We start from the raw sequence: 18899 nt of genomic DNA, 5'->3' as shown, positions 1-18899 counted from the left end.
GAGGGGCCCCGCCCTCAAAATCGGACCCTGAGGGGCCCCGCCTACCAAATCGGACCCTGAGGGGCCCCGCCAACCAAATCGGACTCTGAGGGGCCCCACCCACAAAATCGGACCCTGAGGGGCCCCACCCTCAAAATCGGACCCTGAGGTGCCCCGCCCTCAAAATCGGACCCTGAGGGGCCCCGCCTACCAAATTGGACCCTGAGGGGCCCCGCCAACCAAATCGGACTCTGAGGGGCCCCACCCTCAAAATCGGACCCTGAGGGGCCCAACCAACAAAATCGGACCCTGAGCGGCCCCAGCCACAAAATCGGACCCTGAGGGGACCCACCCACAAAATCGGACCCTGAGGGGCCCCACCCACAAAATTGGACCCTGAGGAATCCCGGCCACTAATTCAAATCCTTATTAGCCCAGGCCACCGAATCGGATCCTGAGGGGCCCCACCCACCAAATCAGACCCTGAGGCCAAAGTGGCCCCTGAGAGGCACCCACATTTAAAACAGATCCTGAGTTGAAAGTCTTGCAGGTGCAGCAGGCAAGTCTCTCTTAAAGGGGCAGCCCAGGCACCATTTCAAACCACTATCTGTACTTCCTTCAGGAAATACACATCTAGTATTAATGTTGTAATCCGAATGCTGCTAACTTATTCTTATTTTTCAGTTGATTTCCGCAATTAATGCGGCTCGAACCGCTACACGCACAGACTCCGTTGAGGTATCGTTTCAAAGCCAGCGTCCACGAGAGGTGTGCTAAGTATTTTTCGTGTCGATCGGATTTGTAGTTTTTGCGCAATTTGCGTTTGAAAATTGTTTTTCCTGTCATTGGAATGCACTGTCTCAATGCATTTGAATGGGAAACTTAAAACGTGCCCTGAGGCGATTGAAATGGCAGTAAAGCTCATTGTTATGCACAGGCACACCCAGTTACTATGCCAATGCCTACGAACGTCACATGACGCCTCCAGGACAGAGCTTCTGCCACATAATATCAGCTCTTAAAGCGAAACCCACAGCACAAATGCAAATCTAGCTTGATCATATGACGCAAGCCCCTGAGAGAGAATGTGCGCCAAAGTGCGCCCCCGCCCACCGAATCGGACCCTGAGCGGCCCCGCCCACCAAATCGGACCCTGAGCGGCCCCAACCACAAAATCGGACCCTGAGGAGCCCCACCCACAAAATTGGACCCTGAGGGGCCCCAACCACAAAATCGAACCCAGAGTGGCCCAGCACACCATCTCGGACCCTGAGGGGCCCCACCCACAAAATCGGACCAAGAGGGGCCCCGGCCACAAAATCGTTCCCTGAGGGGCCCCGGCCACAAAATCAGACCCTGAGGGGCCCCACCCACAAAATCGGACCATGAGGGGCCCCACCCACAAAATCGGACCATGAGGGGCCCCGCCCACCAAATCAGACCCAGAATGGCCCCCGCCCAGCAAATCGAACTCTGAGGGGCCCCACCCACTAAATGAGACCCTGAGGGGCACCGCTCACCAAATCGGACCCTGAGGGGCCCCGCTCACCAAATTGAACTCTAAGAGGCCCCTCTCACCAAATCGGACCCTGAGGAGCCCCGCCCACCAAATCAGATTCTGAGTGGCCCCGCCCACCAAATCGGACCCTGAGAGGCCCCACCCACCAAATCAGACCGAGGGGCCCCGCCCACCATATTGGACCCTGAGGGGCCCCGCCCACCAAATTGGACCCTGATGGGCCCCGCCCACCAAATTGGTCCCTGAGGCGCCCCGCCCACCAAATCGAACCCTGAGGGGCCCCACTCACAAAATCGGACCCTGAGGGGCCCCGCCCACCAAATCAGACCCAGAATGGCCCCCCGTCCACCAAATCGGACCCTGAGGGGCCCCGGACACAAACAAATCGGACCCTGAGGGGCCCCACCCACCAAATCGGACCCTGAGGGGCCCCGCCCATCAAATCGGACCCTGAGTGGCCCCGCCCACCAAATCGGACCCTGAAGGGCCCCGACAACCAAATCGGATTCTGAAGGGACCCAACCACCAAATCGGATTCTGAAGGGACCCAACCACCAAATCGGACCCTGATGGGCCCCGCCCACCAAATCGGACCCTGAGGGGCCCTGCCCACAAAATCAGAGCCTGAGGGGCCCCAACCACAAATTCGGACCCTGAGGAGCCCCACCCACCAAATCGGACCCTGAGGGGCCCCACCAACCAAATCGGACCCTGAGGGGCCCCACCCACAAAATCGGGCCCTGAGGGCCCCACCCAGAAAATCGGACCCTGAGGCCAAAGTGGCCCCTGAGAGGCACCCACAGTTAAAACGGACCCTGAGTTGAAAGTCTTGCAGGTGCAGCAGGCAAGTCTCTCTTAAAGGGGCAGCCTGGACAGCATTTCAAACCACTATCTGTACTTCCTTCAGGAAATACACATCTAGTTATTATTATTAAGTTGATTTCCGCAATTAATACAGCACGAACCGCTACACGCACAGACTCCGTTGAGGTGTCGTTTCGAAGCCAGCGTCCACGAGAGGTGTGCTAAGTATTTTTCGTGTCGATCGGATTTGTAGTTTTTGCGCAATTTGCATTTGAAAATTTTTTTTCCCGTCATTGGAATGCACTGTCTCCAATGCTTTTCAATGGGAAATGGCAAAACGTGCCCTGAGGCGATTGAAATGGCAGTTAAGCTCATTGATATGCGCAGGCAGACCAAGTTACTATGCCAACGCCTACAAATGTCACATGACGCCCCAAGGACAGAGCTTCTGCCACATAATATCAGCTCTTAAAGCGAAACCCACAGCACTAATGCAAATCTAGCTTCATCACATGACACATGCCCCTGAGAGAGAATGTACGCCAAAGTTGATTTAGAAGAAGCCCAGCGAGCCAAACTAGCTCTTAAAGGGCCGACGCGCCGAAATGAGTCTTAAAGGGCCGACACGCCAAATCGAAAGCTGAGCGACCCCAGGCTCCAAATCGGAGGCTGCGCCACCCCGGCCTCCAAATCGGAGGCTGATTGACCCCTGCCACAAAATCAGACCCTGAGGGGCCCCAACAAAATCGGACCCTGAGGGGCCTCGGCCACAAAATCGGACCCTGATGGGCCCCAGCCACAAAATCGGACACTGAGGGGCCCCAGCCACAAAATCGGACCCTGAGGGGCCCCAACCACAAAATCGGACCCTGAGGGGCCCCAACCACAAAATCAGACCCTGAGGGGTCCCAACCACAAAATCGGACCCTGGGGGCCCCGGACACAAAATCAGACCCTGTGGGTCCCCGGCCAGAAAATCGGACCCTGAGGGGCCCAACACACAAAATCGGACCCTAAGGGACCCCGGCCAGAACATCGGACCCTGAGGGGCCCCGCCCACCAAATTGGACCCTGAGGGGCCCCGCCCACCAAATCGGACCCTGAGGGGACCCGCCCACCAAATCGGACCCTGAGGGGACCCGCCCGCCAAATCGGACCCTGAGGGGCCCCGCCCACCAAATCGGACCCTGAGGGGACCCGCCCGCCAAATCGGACCCTGAGGGGCCCCAACCACAAAATCAGACCCTGAGAGGTCCCAACCATAAAATTGGACCCTGAGGGGCCCCGGACACAAAATCGGACCCTGTGGGGCCCCGGCCACAAAATCGGACCCTCAGGGGCCCAACCCACAAAATCGGACCCTGAGGGGCCCAACCCACAAAAACGGACCCTGAGGGGCCCCAACCACAAAATCGGACCCTGAGGGGCCCCACTCACAATATCGGACCCTGAGGGGCCACACCCACAAAATCTGACCCTGAGGGGCTACACTCACAAAATCGGACCCTGAGGGGCCACGACCCAAAAAATAGGAGCCTGAGGGATCCCGGCCAACAATTCAAGCCCTGAGGAGCCCAGGCCAAGGAATCAGATCCTGAGGAGCCCCACCCACCAAATCAGACCCTGAGGCCAAAGTGGCCCCTGAGAGGCACTCACAGTTAAACCGGATCCTGAGTTGAAAGTCTTGCAGGGGCAGCAGGCAAGTCTCTCTTAAAGGGGCAGCCGGGTACGATTTCAAACCACTATCTGTACTTCCTTCAGGAAATACACATCTAGTTATTTTTGAAATTTACCAGTAGCTGCTGCATTTTCCACCCTAGGCTTATACTTGAGTCAATAAGTTTTCCCAGTTTTTGTGGCAAAATTAGGGGGGGTAGGCTTATACTCGGGTCGGCTTATACTCGAGTATATACGGGTAATCCTCCAATGTCAGCTGGACATGGTATGGGGATAGTTTATAGTTCAGTTAGTAAAGGCATCATACTTCTTGCTGTTAACTAGTTAATGCTTTCTTGACCACCACACTGCAGTGTCAAAAGAGGAAGACAGAGAGACAGGCAGCAACATCATATCAGAGAGCTCGTGACCTCAAAACAGAAAATCCTCAGATCCTAATATTGTGACATAATATTAAGAATAATATCTATTCATTGATATTGCGCTATTAAATCCACTGACGGATCTGCTGTGAATGGCGAAACTCGCTGATGTGAAAGTAGCCCAAGTCACTGCCGACAGTGTCTGCATTAGTCATACTCGCCAAAGGGGGGGGCAGCAAGAAAAGTGCCTAGGGCAGCACAAACTCTAAATACGGCCCTGCCTGCAGGCGTGAATAAATGTATATTACAGCCATCAGCCACGCACAGCTTAGAGATATATCATGGCACAGGTGGAATGTTTGCCCTGTAGATTATCACAATCCTCCTTGAAGTTAGTTGGTTTTAATACAAATTGAAAAGTCAGGATAAAGGGAAACTCTGCTGTTATTATACAGAAATTCACACTTGGCCTCACTGCACATTTACTGTTGTCCATCATAAAAGGGAAGTTTGGCCAGAAAGACTGGACCTGGTCTTGTAGGGACCATGAGACATTCAGCAGCACAGAAGGGAGAGAAGATTCATCCGATAAGATCTCAGGGATCTAGGAAGCCAACAGCATCATTACCCTCCGCTTTCTGTTACAGGCCCATCATACCTTTCTTCAAGTGATTTTCTAACTTGTCAGCACATTCTACGTACGCTGTCATTTGGCTTTATAGTTACAGATCTGGGCAGGTAACGGTCAGCGTCTTCTAATGTGAAGGAGACAATGGCTAAGGAAATCAGTTATTAAACCTTATATAAGTCAGTTCTGATATGGTGTACCAAGATGGCGTCTGTGTCTTCAGACACCTTGGAAGGAATCCTTGGAATGCAGAAGCTAAGATACTGGATACCATATATAGAAGTGAAGTTGAAATGGACCTATCATAGACTGACACTGGCTACTCAGGAGATTGTGTGACACCCATTTCCTGTCTCTTTGTCTTGAAAATAAACTTCAGTTGTGTGCAAGCCTTTACTGAGAAAGGAGTAGACATCTAACTCTGTGTTCAGTGTGACTCTTTAAGAGTGCACTCGGCCTATATTGGATCAGGTGCAAGCAATCATATAGATCTCTCTTTAAGGGATCACCCTCACACTAATACCAGGGGGTAGGTGGATCCTCCAGGTTGTAAGTTCTATAGAAAAGGTCAAAGTCATTTGAACAGTTTTGGGTGGAGGAGAATGTTGTGGTCAAGAGGCAAAATGGTGATCATGGTAATATGGCCGGACTACACCACCGATAAGGCAGCCACAGCCAGTGACTGAGAAGAATCTGTGACTTCTCTGCATTCAGTGGTTACTACTCACCTGGGTAGTCATATGTGGGAATCTCCTCTTTACACCGCTCATCATCTCTCACATATGTCTCTGTAGTATTAATATGGGTCAGATCTTCACCCTGAAACAAATATTGTAAAAGTCACCGACAGATGGAGAAGTCCCATCTATGATCAGCTCTAATCCTGCCATCTCCACCGTTCTCATTACACAAGTATAAAACATATAATACTGGTGGATAAAACAAGACTGAGCACAAGACCTTCACAGCCGTCTACACATCATAGGGAAGATCTCCTGACACCTTCTCTCCATCTACCTGATGATCCTGAGGAACATTGGGATCTTCTTGGTTACAGTCCTGTGGAAGAAGAGGACGGGGACATCTCTCTGTTGTCCTCTTACTGGATAGATCTGGAGGAAACACATACAGGGACTGAATTCATTCTCTACATACAGATAATTATAGGCCGTGTGTATTTAGTCCTGTCTATTACCTTGTGATGTGAGGGGTTTGGGAACCTCCATTATGATGGTCTTGTACAGATCTCTGTGTCCTTCTAAATACTCCCACTCCTCCATGGAGAAATAGACAGCGACATCCTGACACCTTATAGGAACCTGACACATACAATGATACCGTCATCCCCCCGATCCCTTCATAGTGTTACTGTATAATGTCCCAGCATTCCCAGCAGTGTCACCTCTCCAGTCAGCAGCTCAATCATCTTGTAGATGAGTTCTAGGATCTTCTGGTCATTGATGTCTACATGGATCAGGGGGTGAGGTAGAGGCCCTGTGATTGGGCTCAGGGGTCTTCTCCATCCCTCAGACATAGGGTCCTGACAGTGATCACCAGAGATCTTCTTCACCACTGTGTAATCCTGGTAATGGAGAGACACATTAATAAATCTCACTCCAGACATTTCCAGAGTCCTCACCTCTCCAGTTCTGTCCATCTGTTATTCCCACAGATAAGAATGATGTAATGTGACGTCATCAGAATCTCTCACCTCTCCAGTGAGACTGAAGAGGATCTCTAGGGTGAGGTGTAATATCCTCTCCACCATCTTGTCTCTGTCCATATCCATCCTTGATGGGTAAATCAGGAAAATTTTCTTTTGTAGAAGATCTTCCCTGAGAGGATCCGATATTGTAGAGACCTGAATGAGAAGATGATGAGCCGATGTAACATCATATGAATCCTGTGTAATAATACAATTACTGGAGATAATAAGGGAAACATATGAGATTTATTATTTTACAGTGCTTAGTTTTGTTCCCTGACGTCCCCCCAGTTCCATCACCCTCATTCCCTTCTTTTGAGGTCCATACCATCAGGCTCTTCTGTCCCCTCTCCCTCAGAGTAGCGGTCATATACCGGCCCCCAGGCTCACCCACCCACTTCCTTGACCACTTTTCAGCCTGGCTGCCGCACTTCATGTCCTCAGAAATACCAACTCTTATTCTGGGAGGCTTCAACATCCCCATTAACAGCCCTACTTCCACATCTGCATCCCAGCTTCTATCACTAACCACCTCTCTTGGCCTCTCACAGCTCTCAACCTCTGAGACACACAAAGACGGTAACACCCTTGACCAGGTCTGTGTCCGGCTTTGCTCAATCTCCTACCTAAATAACTCACCACTTCCCCTCTCTGACCACAACATTCTCTCCTTCACGCTCACAAATCCTCGCCCACCCCAGCACACTCCTACCTATCACACATTCAGAAATCTACAAGCCATTAACCCTCAGACACTTTTAGACTCCCTACAATCTTCCGTCCCCAATCTCCTCTTTTTCCTGTAATGATCTGGCTGTTCATCACTACAACACACTCTTACAACCACCCTTAAACAGGTAGCGCCCCTCACCCTCAGAACCTCCAAACACAGAGTAAAACAGCCCTGGCTCACATCGCAAACTCAATTTCTCCAGCGATGCTCTAGGAGTGCTGAACGCCGATGGAGAAAAACCCGCACAGCAGAAGACTTCATCCACTTCAAATTTATGTTAAGAACCTACAACTCTGCCCTTCACCTCGCCAAACAGACCTACTTCACCACCCTGATCTCCTCACTAGCCAACAACCCCAAGAAGCTTTTTGACACTTTTCACTCCCTCCTCAGGCCAAAAGCACAAGCTCCTATCTCAGACATTTGTGCAAATGACCTGGCCTCCCATTTTATAGAGAAAATAGATAATATCCGTCAGGACATCCGCTACCAACCACCAAGTGCTGTGACTCCCATCCCTAATTGCATTTCCCCTGGCTCACTTTCCATATTTGATCCCATCACAGAAGAAGAAGTCTCCAGACTCCTATCTTCTTCTAGCCCAACTACATGCACTACCGACCCCATTCCCTCACAACTCCTCCAGTCTCTTTCTCCAGTCATCACAACTCACTTAACTACAATCTTTAATCTCTCCCTCTCCTCAGGCATTTTCCCATCCTCCTTCAAACACTATCATTACTCCATTATTAAAGAAACCTGCTCTCGACCCATCCTAGTCTACTGCAGCCTTACCCGTTACCTCTCCTCTCACTCCCTCCTAGACCCTTCACAGTCTGGCTTCCGACCCCTACATTCGACTGAAAGTGCACTTATCAAAGTGACCAATGACTTTCTGACAGCAAAATGTAACGGTGAACACTCTCTGCTCATTCTTCTCGACCTTTCTGCAGCTTTCGACACTGTTGACCACCGTTTCCTACTCCATAGGCTCCAGTCACTAGGCATTAAGGACATCGCTCTCTCCTGGTTCTCTTCCTATCTCTCTGACCGCTCCTTCAGTGTTTTGTTTGCTGGCTCCAAGTTATCTCCTCTTCCTCTCGCTGTCGGGGTACCTCAGGACTCAGTCCTTGGCCCCCTTCTCTTCTTTCTCTACACGGCCCCAATTGGACAGACCATCAGCAGATTTGGCTTTCAGTACCATCTTTATGCTGATGATACACAACTATATATGCCATCCCCTGACCTTACCCCCGCTGTACTACAGAACGCCAGTGACTGTCTGTCCGCAGTCTCCAACGTCATGTCCGCTCTCTATCTGAAACTTAACCTCTCAAAAACTGAACTTCTTCTGCTCCCGCCATCTACTAACCTCCCTAAATATGTCATTTCCCTCACCGTAGGTGGCACCATAATAACACCCCGGCAGCAGGCGAGCTGTCTGGGTGTTATGTTTGACACCAACCTCTCCTTCACATCCCATATACAATGTCTTGCCTGCTCTTGCCGCTTACACCTAAAGAACATTTCTAGAATCTGCCATTTTCTCACCAGGGAAACAAAAAAAAACGTCATTGTCACTCTGATCCACTCCCGCCTGGACTACTGCAATGATCTATTAATTGGCCTCCCCGCTACTCGACTTTGCCCTCTCCAGTCCATACTTAATGCAGCAGCCAGGGTCTTCTATCTGGCTAATCGGTACTTGGACGCGTCCGCTCTTCGCCAGTCCTTACATTGGCTGCCCATTCATTATAGGGTGCAATTCAAAGTACTTGTTCTCACCCACAAAGCTCTCCACAGTGCGGCACCCCCCTACATCTCCTCCCTCATTTCCGTCTATCGGCCTAGCCGACCGCTGCGCTCTGCAAAAGGCTTTCGACTAACCTCTGCACTAATCCGCGCCTCCCACTCCCGACTCCAAGACTTCTCCCGCGCTGCGCCAATCCTCTGGAATGCTCTACCCCAAGAAATTAGGACTATCCACAATTTGCACAGTTTTAGGCGCTCTCTCAAAACACATCTATTCAGAGCAGCCTATCACGTTCACTAATCAAAGTCATTTTATGTGCAAGTGTGAGTATGTAGCCCATTCACTATCTCTGTCCCCCACCTTCTCAAGAAGGCTGGACCATCATTGTAAATACATCACTGTAAATACACACCTGTACTTTGTATCTCCCCCACCTCATTGTAGATTGTAAGCTCTCACGAGCAGGGACGGCTTATTTTACTTTAATTATTGTATTGTTAACGTTGTTACTTATGACTTGTGTTTTGAAACTGTTAAACTGTAAAGCACTGCGGAATATTTTGGCGCTATATAAATAAAGATTATTATTATTATTATTTTATCTACTAATAAAACCTATATATTTAGGTCACAGACAACAAGCAGTTTCCTCCTCGGAGTCGGCAGCTGAACACGTTCCTCATAGACTCATCTTCCATAACGCTAATTCTCGTCTCATTACCGACACTGGAATCGGCATTAGCAATACTGCAGGAGAGATTCATTACACGCGACATGAGAAATAACTCCTTCATGATGAGGACGACATCTTCATCTTCTACTGCGGCTCTAGAGACAGATGTGGCCAGAGTCGGTCACTGCCTCCATCCCCACCGGCCGTCTATATGAAGGTTTCCCGTCTTCCCCGCACTGGAATCTTCTATCACGTTAGATCTCAGCTCTGAGTCACACACAGAAGTTTGAGGCTTTTAGAAAAGATTTTTAGTTTCCACAAACACAACGGACAGAAATGATCTGATCCCAAAGTCTCCATGTACAGTGATTTATGGGGTTTATTTCTGGACTTAGGCTTTCCTATATTACAAGAAAAACTCCAGAAAAAGCCGATATTAAAATGTTTCTAAAGAAAAATTGGCTCCAACAATTCTTGTAAGAAGAAAAAAAATAACAAAAAAGCAGAAGACACATTTTATAATTTTTGACATGTTAAACATTTATTAAAAATAAATTAATCTTTTTGGGCCCCAGAACATAGATGTACACCGCAGGGACAGCACAGATGAGGCTGCAACAAAAACCCTGAGAGTTTAACCACTTGCTGATGTGAAAAGCAAACATGGCATCTAAGAAGTTGTGACAGAGTTTGGCTGAATGCCCCCCGCCTTCAAGTACTCGATAGTATGGGGCGGCCTAGTTACTGCGATACTTACATGCCTAATAATGGGGTCTGGGCTGCAATGTATGAAGGTCTATTAGGCCGGGCCAGAGGCAGCGTCCAATAAGTTACCTTATAACGCCCCCATACACATTAGACTAAAGTTCCATGAAGGCACTGATTTCGGGGGGTTTGGCCGACCATATAATGTATTTGGGGGCCTCCCGACAGATGTCAGGGCAGAGAAGGATCCGGCATCCTGAATTTCAGAGGATAATCCGTTTGTTCTTCCTGTAGATAATCCTCCTCTAGAGGAGTCTGGAGGCGACTCTCTCATACAGACCACAGGAAAGCTGGAATATTTGTGTGTATGGGGGAGTCGGGAGAGATAGCCGTTTGCCAAATGACCATTCAGCCAACTCTGATCTCATCTGTATGGGGCCGTTAGTATTATGTGGCGCCCCTGAGGGTTCAGTCGCCGCAGAGTTACTGCACCTCCTCCTGAGGTGTGGTACCCCACCATCCAGGTAAGGTGGAGACACCTGACCACACTCCAACACCGGCACCTCCACACCACAAAGTAGTGTAGCAAAGCACCACGGGTGGCTCCCTGCTTGGAGTGTAGCAAAGCACCTTTGGTGGCTCCCTGCTTGGAACACGAAACGTGCTGGGAGGCGGGTGGAGTTTAGTTTGCACTCAAAAGAGCGGGAAGAGTTTAGGATTTGTTCAGTCTGACAGAGTCAGAGGAGGAGAGAAGATCCCCGGAGTGGGATGGATGGAAGTAAGTGCTGCAGCCGACCTCAGTGACCTGGGTCCGCTGGCACAGGAAGGAGACATTATAGAAAGCCTGACTCTCCATGAGAAGGAAAGGATTGTACGGAACGCAAGGAGAGGAGGATTAAGGATTAGGGTTAGAGGAGAACCCTTCCCAAGTTCACATCGCAAGGCCGGGGTCCGGTCCCCGAGGTTGTATGGATACTAATGGTCCTGCAGCAGACACCGGAGGAATAGAAGTTGTCACCACTTTATTCCTACACAAGACTTGGGGGCACAACAGCATCATGAGTGAGCCGGGACTATGTAGTAAGGAGTCCCCGAAGCAGGCCACAGCTGTCTGCCGTACAAGTAGAGTTCATAGGAACATCTGACAGGAGGAACTCCAGTGTAACTCAGTACTGTGATTACTATAGGCGCAACAAGGGAGACGTTCAGAAAAGGCATATGTTGGCGGAGTGTTGGAAAGGAGTACTTCATCTTACCTGGAAGTTGGCTGAGCTCCTGACCCGGAGGACACGGCACGGATGCGGGCGCTTGTACCACAACAGACTGTGAGTAAAGCTTTGGAACTAAATGCCCTGGTGTCCTCCACTTATTCCTGCATCCACCTGCTCAGCACTGCTACATCCCTCGTGCCTGACACTGCACCATCTACGTGTCACTTCACCTACACTGCCCTGGGACTACAGCCCTGCCTGTGGAGGGCTATAACATCATTGCTGCACCACACCATCTGTCCCAGAGGATCTGTCTGCAGCGTCTGCTTAACATCTTCATTGCCGAACGCCACAGGTGGCGTCATGAATCATTCATTCATAAACTGTAACTATCAGAAACAGACTGAACTCATTCCCTCTTTACAATGGGCGCCCAGGGCCATGGGCCGGGTCCCAGCTGCCGTGACATCTCCCATTGAAGCTCATCGGGCCCGGTACCGAGTACCCCGCCGGCCCTGGGAGGGCGACCCAACTTGGCGTCGCGAACAGGATGACGAAGCCCGGTACCACCGGGTTCTGTGTACCTCAGATTTATTGGACTTAAAACATTGCTGAAAATGTGCCGAAATAACCACATTTATAGACTGTAAAATGGACTCTAAAAATGGCCGCCGACACGGTGAAGAAGGGCGTGACAACATGGGTGGTCCTAAGAAAAGACCACAAACTGTCCAGGGCCTCCCCTGCCTGAACTTCTATGCAACCGCAACATGGCCCACCCCCAGAGGGGTTCGTATACTGGCTTGGTATGGAGGAGTAGGAAGAAGACGCCGCCCCCAGAAGGAGGAGCGAGAGTCGGTGGCGGGAAAGGAGTCCAGACAGGAAGAAGGAGAGACCACCATGATGAAAGAAGGAAGGAGGCCCGAAGAGAGCACGGAGGTTGAGCTGAACCTCCCCCGGCACACTGGCTGAAGGCTCCAATCAGACTCCCAACATGAACCGTCAGCAGCTGGAAGACGAGATAACCCAGCTGACTACCCGTCTGCGGCTGAGACAGGAGGCACTTTGGATCCTGAACTGGCAGCACGCCCGGGAGGGGCCCACGCCATCGGCACCTCTATCACCGGTACCTGTCGCTGCTGCTGTACCACCGGTACCTTCACCCGCAGTACCTGTCGCTGCTGCACCGGATCTCCCTCAGGCAGCACCCATGGAACCGACGGCTGCTGCAATGTTACCGGCAGCGCCTGTCTCCACCTCCATGCTGCAATTACCGCTGGTCGCGGCCTGCCAAGAGGAGTTGTTTGAGGGCTGGGGAGCTGAAGCGGAGGAAGTAGAGCCCCAACCCGGACCTGACACGGCTGCGCAGGCCCCACCAGAGACCCTTGCGGACCCGGAGCCGCCATCTGCTCCACTGCCGCCACCAGCAGCTGATTGGACTATGCCGGTGGATGTCCATGCTTTCGACTGCCGTCCCAAACCTGCACCGGAGCATCGCCAGGAGGCTCCAGGTACGTCTGCTGCCCCTACATCTGGGCAGGCCTCGGGGTGTGTAACTGCTGCAGTGTCCGGACAGGTCGTGCTGGACCTTGTCTGGGACTGGGACTATGAGCCCTGGGGGGAAACACCTGAACCCCTAGCAGTAGTGCCCTTGTCTACGGTGGGTAGAAGCAGATCCTGGGAGGAGGATGAGACCATGGCCAAATGTCAGACCATCCACCAGCTGGCAGTCAAGCAGAGAGAATGGGAACAGCGGAGGCTGGCTGTGCTGGGCCCTGATCTGGACCAGAAGGAAAAGGTCCGTGCCGGTCACTACAGTCCCCGGGACTCAGCAGGATGGGGTCAGGTCCTGAATGTTAATCATGAGCGGGGGTTTTGTTTCATCACCGACCCCAAGTGGATCTCAGACCTATTCTTCAGCAGGAGGGATGTGGAGTCTCACCTCAGAAAGGGACACCCTGCCAGAGACCTGCAACCAGGGGAATACGCTACTTTTAACCGGCATGAGGGGTTACGTGGCTGGTACGCTATGAATATACGCCGAATCCCCGAAGATTTCATTGCGGCCTACGAGAAAGAAAAGACCTATGTCCCTCCGGCAGGAATACCTCCCACTGTGGTGATCACACCTGCCAAGGCCAGGCAGGCTACATCCACCCCTGTTAACCACCCTATGGTACAGGTAGTTGCACCCGCTGTACCTCAGGCAGAAATTCCACCAGCTGCCACCACCTCGTCCTATGTGAACCCACAAGCAGGAGGAGGATGCCCACCAGTTCTCCCCTGGCAGCAGCCCAAGTCATCAGCTTCCAGCACCCCAGGAGGGGACCACCAACACTAAAGAGCATACCAATAACTAACTCTGTTACCCAGGAGGGTATTTGCACCATTGTGCCTGTTTTTTCTATTTTTGTTATGATGTTTTCTTGTTGATTCCAGTTTTTGTTGCCCAGTTTTATTGGCAGTGTTTTTCTTACTGAACTGTGGAGATCATGGACACTGAATGATCCAGAACTGTTAAGTATATAGTTGCACCTCTTTAGGTGCCCTTTCTTGGTTTTACATAAGTCTTTTAGGAATAAGGACTACCTCAACTAATTAGCGTTTTACTTTTGGAATAAGGACATTTCATGACATCTTGGCTGGATCAATGTCTATATTGCACTTATTAATAATGTTTAGCACTTTTTGATAGTAAAAATAAATAATGATAGTGGTTAATAAAGGTATTGATCGTACTAGAACAGATTTTATAGCTGATAGTGAGATCTAGGAAAGATGTGAAATTTGAATAAAGATTTAAAGTTACAGGTGACGAACCAGGCATCAGCGGTTGTCACTTAGGCTCAAGAAAATGTGAAAGAAGAAATATGTTAATGAGAATACTTGAAGTGGTAGTGTGTTTACTGCCAATAGCACTTTGAATTAGGTACTGTATTAGGACATAGATAGTTAGTTAAAATTGCTTGCAATGTTCAAGAATGAGTGCCTCCCACATTGGGAAGTTTAGATAATTGTTTATTAGCATATCAAAATTTTTGTATGTCCTGTATCTGTCCATCTTTGTTTCTCTTGCAGCCCGCGGACGTGCTGTGTTTAAAGGGGTGGTATGTGGCGCCCCTGAGGGTTCAGTCGCCACAGAGGTACTGCACCTCCTCCTGAGGTGTGGTACCCCATCATCCAGGTAAGGTGGAGACACCTGACCACACTCCAACACCGACACCCCCACACCACAAAGTAGTGTAGCAAAGCACCACGGGTGGCTCCCTGCTTGGAGTGTAGCAAAGCACCTTTGGTGGCTCCCTGCTTGGAACACGAAACGTGCTGGGAGGCGGGTGGAGTTTAGTTTGCACTCAAAAGAGCGGGAAGAGTTTAGGATTTGGTCAGTCTGACAGAGTCAGTGGAGGAGAGAAGATCCCCGGAGTGGGATGGATGGAAGGAAGTGCTGCAGCCGACCTCAGTGACCTGGGTCCGCTGGCACAGGAAAGAGACATTATAGAAAGCCTGACTCTCCATGAGAAGGAAAGGATTGTATGGAACGTAAGGAGAGTAGGACTAAGGATTAGGGTTTGAGGAGAACCCTTCCCAAGTTCACAGCACAAGGCCGGGGTCTGGTCCCCGAGGTTGTATGGATACTAATGGTCCTGCAGCAGACACCGGAGGAATAGAACTAAAAACAAGGAGAAACAAAGAGTATATGTTACCAAAAAATTATAACAAAAATTTTTTTTGTGGGCGCCCCTGGTCAAAATGAGAGCGAGAGAGAGCGCTGTATAGTGAGGCCCAGGCTTTATAGTGAAGGGATAGGAGTCTGAGGAAAGGGCTGTTCTCAGGAGCTACAGTCTGAGGAAAGGGCTAAAAAGCATTCACTAGACCCCTGTACAGCTGTATAATGAGGCCCAGGCTTTATAGTGAAGGGACAGGAGTGAGGGCTTGTGCCCAGGAGCTACAGACTGAGGAAAGGGCTAAAAAGCCTTCACTAGACCCCTGTACAGCTGTATAATGAGGCCCAGGCTTTATAGTGAAGGGAAAGGAGTGAGGGCCTATTCCCAGGAGCTACAGTCTGAGGAAAGGGCTAAAAAGCCTTCACTAGACCCCTGTACAGCTGTATAATGAGGCCCAGGCTTTATAGTGAAGGGACAGGAGTGAGGGCCTGTTCCCAGGAGCTACAGTCTGAGAAAAGGGCTAAAAAGCCTTCACTAGACCCCTGTACAGCTGTATAATGAGGCCCAGGCTTTATAGTGAAGGGACAGGAGTGAGGGCCTGTGCCCAGGAGCTACAGTCTGAGGAAAGGACTAAAAAGCCTTCACTAGACCCCTGTACAGCTGTATAATGAGGCCCAGGATTTATAGTGAAGGGACAGGAGTGAGGGCCTGTGCCCAGGAGCTACAGTCTGAGGAAAGAGCTAAAAAGCCTTCACTAGACCCCTGTACAGCTGTATAATGAGGCCCAGGCTTTATAGTGAAGGGACAGGAGTGAGGGCCTGTTCTCAGGAGCTACAGTCTGAGGAAAGGGCTAAAAAGCCTTCACTAGACCCCTGTACAGCTGTATAATGAGGCCCAGGCTTTATAGTGAAGGGACAGGAGTGAGGGCCTGTTCCCAGGAGCTACAGTCAGAGGAAAGGGCTAAAAAGCATTCAGCAGACCCCTGTACAGCTGTATAATGAGGCCCAGGCTTTATAGTGAAGGGACAGGAGTGAGGGCCTGTTCCCAGGAGCTACAGTCTGAGGAAAGGGCTAAAAAGCCTTCACTAGACCCCTGTACAGCTGTATAATGAGGCCCAGGCTTTATAGTGAAGGGACAGGAGGGAGAAAAGTGGGGAAAGGAGCAAGAAGAGCCGGATTGCCCATCACTAACCTGCAGAGCCGCACTCCACATATATGGCTGCTCTGTGCGCACAGGACCTGTGATGAGGTCACAGGAGGGGAGGAGTCAGGAGTCACATGATCAGAGGCCTCAGTGTGTTCAGGACTCTGCTGTGCTGGTTGTCATGGTGCTGGATGAGGGGAAGTTTCTGTGTGGGGTCAGGAGGGGTTTACAGGGTGGATGTAGCAGAGCCGTGTGTGTACGAGGTGTACGGAGCGGAGCCATGTGTGTACGAGGTGTACGGAGCGGAGCCGCGTGTGTACGAGGTGTACGGAGCGGAGCCGCGTGTGTACGAGGTGTACGGAGCGGAGCCGTGTGTGTACGAGGTGTACGGAGCGGAGCCGTGTGTGTACGAGGTGTACGGAGCGGAGCCGTGTGTGTGCGAGGTGTACGGAGCGGAGCCGCGTGTGTACGAGGTGTACGGAGTGGAGCCGCGTGTGTGCGAGGTGTACGGAGCGGAGCCGCGTGTGTACGAGGTGTACGGAGCGGAGCCGCGTGTGTACGAGGTGTACGGAGCGGAGCCGCGTGTGTACGAGGTGTACGGAGCGGAGCCGTGTGTGTATGAGGTGTACGGAGCGGAGCCGTGTGTGTACGAGGTGTACGGAGCGGAGCCGTGTGTGTACGAGGTGTACGGAGCGGAGCCGTGTGTGTGCGAGGTGTACGGAGCGGAGCCGCGTGTGTACGAGGTGTACGGAGCGGAGCCGTGTGTGTACGAGGTGTACGGAGCGGAGCCGTGTGTGTGCGAGGTGTACGGAGCAGAGCTGCGTGTGTACGAGGTGTACGGAGCAGAGCTGCGTGTGTACGAGGTGTACGGAGCAGAGCTGCGTGTGTACGAGGTGTACGGAGTGGAGGCGCGTGTGTACGAGGTGTACGGAGAAAAGCTGCGTGTGTACGACGTGTACGGAGCGAAGCCGCGTGTGTACGAGGTGTACGGAGCGGAGCCGCGTGTGTACGAGGTGTACGGAGCGGAGCCGCGTGTGTACGAGGTGTACGGAGCGGAGCCATGTGTGTACGAGGTGTACGGAGCGGAGCCGCGTGTGTACGAGGTGTACGGAGCGGAGCCGCGTGTGTACGAGGTGTACGGAGCGGAGCCGTGTGTGTACGAGGTGTACGGAGCGGAGCCGTGTGTGTACGAGGTGTACGGAGCGGAGCCGTGTGTGTGCGAGGTGTACGGAGCGGAGCCGCGTGTGTACGAGGTGTACGGAGTGGAGCCGCGTGTGTGCGAGGTGTACGGAGCGGAGCCGCGTGTGTGCGAGGTGTACGGAGCGGAGCCGCGTGTGTACGAGGTGTACGGAGCGGAGCCGCGTGTGTACGAGGTGTACGGAGCGGAGCCGTGTGTGTACGAGGTGTACGGAGCGGAGCCGTGTGTGTGCGAGGTGTACGGAGCGGAGCCGTGTGTGTACGAGGTGTACGGAGCGGAGCCGTGTGTGTGCGAGGTGTACGGAGCGGAGCCGCGTGTGTACGAGGTGTACGGAGCGGAGCCGCGTGTGTACGAGGTGTACGGAGCGGAGCCGTGTGTGTACGAGGTGTACGGAGCGGAGCCGTGTGTGTGCGAGGTGTACGGAGCAGAGCTGCGTGTGTACGAGGTGTACGGAACAGAGCTGCGTGTGTACGAGGTGTACGGAGCAGAGCTGCGTGTGTACGAGGTGTACGGAGCAGAGCTGCGTGTGTACGAGGTGTACGGAGTGGAGGCGCGTGTGTACGAGGTGTACGGAGCAAAGCTGCGTGTGTACGACGTGTACGGAGCGAAGCCGCGTGTGTACGAGGTGTACGGAGCGGAGCCGTGTGTGTACGAGGTGTACGGAGCGGAGCTGCGTGTGTACGAGGTGTACGGAGCGGAGCCGCGTGTGTACGAGGTGTACGGAGCGGAGCCGTGTGTGTACGAGGTGTACGGAGCGGAGCCATGTGTGTACAAGGTGTACGGAGGGGAGCCGTGTGTGTACGAGGTGTATGTAGTGGAGCCGTGTGTGTACGAGGTGTATGTAGCAGAGCCGCGTGTGTACGGAGTGGAGCCGTGTGTGTACGAGGTGTAAGGAGCGGAGCCATGTGTGTACGAGGTGTACGGAGCAGAGCCGCGTGTGTACGAGGTGTACGGAGCGGAGCCGTGTGTGTACGAGGTGTACGGAGCGGAGCCATGTGTGTACAAGGTGTACGGAGCGGAGCCGTGTGTGTACGAGGTGTATGTAGCGGAGCCGTGTGTGTACGAGGTGTATGTAGCAGAGCCGTGTGTGTACGGAGTGGAGCCGTGTGTGTACGAGGTGTAAGGAGCGGAGCCATGTGTGTAC

At 52.0% G+C, this 18899-nt stretch overlaps 1 protein-coding gene across 1 annotated transcript in view; it reads right to left on the bottom strand.

Moving 5' to 3' along the window:
* The window catches only part of LOC141058940 (uncharacterized), a 106623-nt gene extending 89898 nt beyond the window's left edge, over positions 1–16725 (bottom strand). The window contains exons 1-6 of the mRNA XM_073555153.1: positions 16606–16725; positions 6681–6830; positions 6372–6551; positions 6165–6288; positions 5987–6081; positions 5698–5788 (exon numbers count right to left, since the gene is read on the bottom strand). Coding sequence (XP_073411254.1) covers positions 5698–5788; positions 5987–6081; positions 6165–6288; positions 6372–6551; positions 6681–6830; positions 16606–16626 — 661 coding nt within the window. The 5' untranslated portion in view covers positions 16627–16725. The remainder of the gene's footprint in view (positions 1–5697; positions 5789–5986; positions 6082–6164; positions 6289–6371; positions 6552–6680; positions 6831–16605) is intronic.
* Between the last annotated feature and the right edge of the window lie 2174 nt (positions 16726–18899).

The sequence above is a fragment of the Dendrobates tinctorius genome, unplaced genomic scaffold (genome assembly GCF_039654945.1).
Source record: "Dendrobates tinctorius isolate UK_male_01 unplaced genomic scaffold, ASM3965494v1 ptg000221l, whole genome shotgun sequence".
NCBI lineage: Eukaryota > Metazoa > Chordata > Amphibia > Anura > Dendrobatidae > Dendrobates > Dendrobates tinctorius.
This window is presented reverse-complemented; position numbering and strand designations above follow the sequence as displayed.